Source organism: Perca fluviatilis, chromosome 21 (assembly GCF_010015445.1).
Source record: "Perca fluviatilis chromosome 21, GENO_Pfluv_1.0, whole genome shotgun sequence".
In the NCBI taxonomy this organism is placed as follows: domain Eukaryota; kingdom Metazoa; phylum Chordata; class Actinopteri; order Perciformes; family Percidae; genus Perca; species Perca fluviatilis.
The window spans coordinates 21,783,206-21,789,205 of NC_053132.1; the positions used below are offsets into that span (position 1 = coordinate 21,783,206).

The 6,000-nt window shown below is 42.5% G+C and overlaps 1 protein-coding gene across 1 annotated transcript in view; it reads right to left on the reverse strand.

The window, feature by feature from the left end:
• The window catches only part of antxr1c (ANTXR cell adhesion molecule 1c), a 63,360-nt gene extending 58,679 nt beyond the window's left edge, over nucleotides 1–4,681 (reverse strand). Inside the window, exon 1 of the mRNA XM_039788778.1 lies at nucleotides 3,968–4,681. Within this exon, the coding sequence (XP_039644712.1) occupies nucleotides 3,968–4,122 (155 nt within the window). The 5' untranslated portion in view covers nucleotides 4,123–4,681. The remainder of the gene's footprint in view (nucleotides 1–3,967) is intronic.
• Nucleotides 4,682–6,000: the final 1,319 nt, after the last annotated feature.

Here is a 6,000-nt window from a genome sequence, read left to right on the forward strand (position 1 = left end):
TCAAGGCTGCAGTCTGTCTCCTCTGCTCTTCGCCATTGCGATTGAGCCGCTGGCAATTGCTCTTAGACAATCTGTGGACTTCCAGGGTATAGAACGTTGGGGCCTCATGCACAAATTATCCCTATATGCAGACGACATTCTTTTATATGTCTCAGACCCACTAAGTTCTGTTCCCTCCATTCTTAGCATCCTGGCTCAATTCGGAAATCTCTCCGGCTATAAAATCAATTTCGAAAAAAAGCGAGATGTTTCCTCTTAATCAGGCAGCCACTTTAATCCCTGCATCACATTTCCCATTTAGAATTGCCAACAAGGGCTTTAAATATCTTGGGGTGGAGATCACGCCTGTTTTCTTGTCCCTCTTCACTAAGAATTTTAACATCTTGTTTGAAAAATGCAAAAAAGACATAGCTAGATGGATGAATCTCCCGCTGTCCTTAGCAGGCCGCATTAATCTTATTAAAATGGTTATGTTGCCAAAATTTCTTTACCTCTTTCAAAATATACCCATCCTGATTAAAAAAAATCATTCTTTATCTTATTGGAGAGGAGTGTATCTTCGTTTAATTGGAACGGTAAACCACCCAGAAGAGGAATTTACAGATGATCGATGGAAGGCTGTGCTTGACTTAATAAATACTTCTTCCCCTTGTGCCAGGCACAGAGTGATATAACTCAAAATAGTTCGAAGAGCACACCTGACCAAGACAAGGCTGGTGAAAATCTTCCCTAATGTGGACCCTTCGTGTCCTCGCTGTAAAGGTCAACCAGCGGACTATATACACATGTTCTGATCCTGCCCCAGACTTAGCACGTTCTGGGCCACCATGAGGGGCCTACACTAAGATGCTTCAAAGAAACATCACCCTCAACCCTGTAAGTGCCCTATTTGGATTTACCCTTGAAAATCGCCCCCTTATAGCATTCACTTCCCTGATTGCCAGGCGTGTCATCCTGCTCTCCTGGAAGGAACAAACACCCCCCAGCTTCACAAGATGGATTAGAGAGGTTATGCATTTCCTGAAACTTGAGAAGATCAGATACACCCTTAAATGCTCCTTGCAAACATTCAGGAAGGTCTGGGCTGGGAGTACTATGAGAGCTTGCAAACACCATTAGATATGGATGACTAAAGGTGTTATTATCATAGTGAAGTGGCAGCACCCCCACCCCAAAACAAAACAAAATACTTGGTTTAATGGAAAATCAATAAAAATTGCTGAACAAAAAAAAAAAGCATCCAAAGAGCACCATGTCATGGGACCTTTAACTGTGTATTATGTTGAAAAGTTGAAAGTTTCTAATTCATTAAATAATTGCTTAAAGTGCTCATATTATGCTAATTTTCAGGTTCATAATTGAATTGTAGAGGTTGTACCAGAATAGGCGTATGTGGTTTAATCTTCAAAAAACACCATATTTTTGTGGTACTGCACATTGCCGCAGCTCCTCTTTTCACCCTGTGTGTTGAGCTCTCTGTTTTAGCTACAGAGTGAGACATCTCACTTCTGTTCTATCTTTGTTGAGCGTTGCACATGTGCAGTAGCTAGGTAAGGACTACTAGCCACTAGTCAGAAGCAGAGTATGAGGGCATGCCACGCTAGCAGCTAGGCGAGCATTATAACGTGTGTTACAAAGTGACGCACATTTGTCTCTGAAGTAAAGGCTACAATAGAGCTGTTTGGAGCAGTTTGTGAACAGTGTTTTCTGTTGGAGATGGTAAGTCCCTTTGGGGTAGACTTTGGGCTTTTTCACTTTGTAAACCTATAACGTGCATAATATGAGCACTTTAAAGCATTCAAACAAATTTTGTAACATTCTAAAATCTTAATTTTGACTTCAAGATTTTCATGTTCACTTTAAATGCATATTGGTTCCAAATATTATCGGTTTCATTAACTGCTAATAATCTGTATCGGTTTCCGCCCCTGAAAAGCCAGTATCGGTCTATCCCTAACTGAAACCCCTTCTCACGCACGTTACTTTCCACGTGGATCAACCAAGGGCAGAGGGTTCAGACCGCGTCTCCTAAAACCCCCTCACGCCTGAGGGATGGGGTTGAGGGGGTGGCTGAGACAGGTCTCTAATGAGCTTCCTCTCAATTTGAAGTCCATAACCAATGTCTAAACCTGTGTTAGTTACTCACCCCCCGGAGGGAGCACCAAAACATGCAGACCAGCTAACAATAGCATCTGACAATGAAAAAAAAAGAAAAGAAAAGAAGAAGCCGTTTCTTTATTTGCAGCATGTGTCAGTGTTTACCGCACAGCGCAGGCCAAATGCAGCCCTCCACATCTGGGGAGCAGTCCCGTGTTTTGTGTCCACTTCTATTCAGGAATCAAAAGCCAGGAAAAAAAAAAAAAAATGTCAAAAGGTGCTGTGGAGTTCACTGGGTACAGCAAGGCATTTTAACTGTCACTGGGGGGGGGGCTTTAGAATGAGATATAACAGTCACCAGTGATGCTAATCTGCATGAGACTTTTAATTTCTCTCTATCACAACCTCATAGATGAACACCCCCCCCCCAAAAAAAAAAAACAAAAAAAACTGGCTTTTAAAAGTGCAGCATTCAACATTTTGTTCTCCAAATCAAGACCACATTTTCTATAAACGTTGTTGCTTCCTGCCCTATCTTGTTTCCCCTCCCCATTCCTATTAATGTAAAGGGAGGGGTACGAGCTGATACTGCAATTAGGCTTTAAATCCAGGTTAGGTAACGTCAAGATGGAATAGTAAAGCTGCTATAAAAGTTTCTTATTGAATGAATAGGACTACAGATGGAAAGGAGCCTTTGGGCTACAATCTGGCACTTTTACGTGTACTGCTGTACATGTTCATTAAATGTGCATTGTCCTGAAATAAATATAAAAAAAAAAATGCAATAAATGTTCCTATTTCGCTGTAAGCAGATTCTCCAGTATAGTTTCCGCCGGTTGCTTAAAATGATGATAGCTTGTTTGTTCACAGTAATTATAGTCATACTTGAAGCTCAAAAACGACGAGATATCTAGATATCTTTAATCTGTGAGTTCTAGTCGCTACTGAGTTTGCAATATGGCACAGAGGATGTCAGAGATGACAGGCTACTGCACTTGAATGTACACAGTATACACCTCACAGTAAAGGCGTTATAAGAGAAGCAGGCTCTCTAGACGTTTTCTCCTGCTTTTCTCTGACATTTTTTTTTATCCCCCCCCCCTCCTCCTGCTGAAGTCCAGCGCTAAGATGTCACACAACCACAGCATTTTTCCTATGTGGGCGTACAGAAAGTGGAAATGAAAGAGTGAGAAGTCACCGAGCAAAGAGAAAAAAAAAGCCCCTTTGGCATGGGTGGGAATGAAAGAGAGTATTTTTCTGACAAAATTAATGTGGACAAAGAAGCTGTGGGTTTGAACTTCCAAAGAAAGAAAGAGAGAGAGAGAGAGAGAGAGAGAGAGAGAGAGAGAGAGAGAGAGAGAGAGAGATCATTCTTTTTGCATCCAAATCGTCACCCCTCGTTTTGCTTATTCAGCAAACTGTATAGGCTACTCTGCAGGTCAGTTTTTCTTTCCAGCGTCATTATGCGCGCACGCACACGCGCACACACGCAAAGACGCACACAAACTTAGCCTAAACTTGTCTTCTTATTTTTTTTTTACTCTTTTTAAACAATAATGTCAGAAGCTAAAAACGTACGTAGCCTTTCATTCACCACATGCTTGAAAAATAAGCTGTCCTCTTTTTGTCCTCAATTACAGCACGACACACGTAGCCTATACGCACCTGGCTGAAATAACGTAAAGGAACGTCAACAAGTGACATGAAAATAAATGCAGATGTTAGCTTGTTTTTGTGTGTATGTGTGTGTGTGTGTGTTTTGCTAGCTTCTTTCACCCCGGGAAACTGCTGTAGGCTAGTATCCCGACGATATTCCTTCTTTTTTTATGTGTTTATAATATAAAACAGTTCCAAGCTTGTTTCCACTTACTTATCAAGCACAAAATACAGGTCAAAAGCGCCCTGACAGGAACTCTCCTCCTCTTCGTCCTGCTGCTCCGGCTCGGCTCTTGCGGATGGAGAAGAGAGCAAAAATAATCCGAATAAAACCAAAACAAGACGCATGTTCAACAGTAGTCTCGCCATAGTTGTTCCCCCCACCTCGGGATAAAAAAAAAAAAAAAGAAGTTAATTCCTTGTGGATAAAAAGAAGAAAAAAATACCCCAAAGCGCAATGCTGGAGCTTCTTCTTACATCCCAGAGCCACAGAGCTACGCGATTAAAAGAGGCTGAGATGCAACAAAGACAAAAGGAAAGGATGCAGGCGATGCTTCCACGTCTCTTTTTTTTATCTTGAGCTCAGTTTACAATCATGGCCGCCCGCATCCCGGTAAAAGAGCCAGCCGGAGAGATGCTTTCTTCTCAATGGGAATGATTCAAAAAAATCTAAGTTTTTCGGATAGTTCAGATTCCACATGCACTTAGCAGTTTTTCTTTTTTGAAACAGCATTCGCAGATACAAATCCCAAACACGCGTCCAGGGGAGAAATGGATGTAATGATGGAATGGGTGGTTCCTTACAACAACAAAAAAGAAGAAGAAAAAAAAGGGGAGTGGGGGAAAGTTTCCTGTCAAAGTGTCAAAACTGGACTGAAAAAGCCAAATGAAGCTGGGTAAAATGCAGAGCAGCTTTGGCGCTGGAGGAACTATGGGAGCCCGGTGGTGGTGGGGGGGGGGGGGGGACAGACTTGGCTGAAATGGACCAGGTTTCATATTTCAAACTAAGGAGGAGGAAGAAAGAAAGAGGGGAAAATGGGTCAAGATTCCCATTTTGCGCCTCCCTCACGTGGCAGACTGGCGCATTTCGCGGGGATTCGGCGCAGGGCAGGGTGGGATGATAACTGTCACTGTCACTCTTGACTGCGGAAGCCTATTTGTAATAAATTAGTACCGCCTCCCATGCCTTAAACCAATGTGTGCATCTATGTAGTTTCCCAGCATTTTGTCCTCATTAACCACTGCATGTTTGTTTGCTTTCTCTGTACTGCTGTACCAGTTAATTACAGCAGCAGGGGCCGTGGACAGCAACGTCCTCTGTAATTACACCCATCATAAACCAGAGGCTGGAACGAGAGTGTGGAAAATAGCTATTTTTACAAGATACAACAAACTTACACAAAATGTGTTTTGTTGTTCATCAAACACATGGATGTGATCATTTTGACCTATAATGGAGCCAAAATACATTTCTGATCTGATGCTACACTATGAGCCACCCAGACCTCTCAGGTCGTCTGGGACCATGGGCGATTTTAGACCCGTTTTAGGGGGGCTCAACCCATCCCTTTAAAAAAAAAAAAAAAAAAAAAATCAATTTTGGTGCTTCAAGTGAGAGTTTGCGAACTTGTCTGTTAGTGACAGCGGACAAACAATTACAGGTTTAAAGGGTTTGAGACAGGTTTAATATCCTGTGTCGCTGTCGCCAATGCTATGCACCTGGAACCCAGTCAAGGAAAGGGTTAACAGAGATGTCGTTTTGGCCAATCGGAGGTGGTTGTGCAAGACTCCCACCTTAAGGCCCTGACACATGTAAGAAATAAAAATAATCAGTCAAGCTGGCTATGCTTTATGGGGATACAAATTATAGTTGAATAGTATTGTGTGTTTAGTGTGTTTAGTGGACACAGTGGAGCACTGTGACAGCTTAGTCAGGCAAAATGAGCAAAGGATACTGTTGTACGTGCAGAAAGCAGCACTGTATGACGGTGGTCAGAGAGCAACAAGAGTGCAGCAACGAAGTTAATATCAGTTTGATATCAGTCTGACCATGAAAATAAGTTACTCCTCAACCTGTGACAGGCAACAGCGGCGCACTGTTCTCTCTGACCATCAGCATAGCTAAAGTCTGTCTAACAACTGATGAAGAGGGCGTGTGCCAAAAGACTGGGACCAGTCTGTGCACCAACCGGGGGACGCCAAGTCTAAACCACGGTACTCCTCCAACTTCTAATAAACAAATCAAAA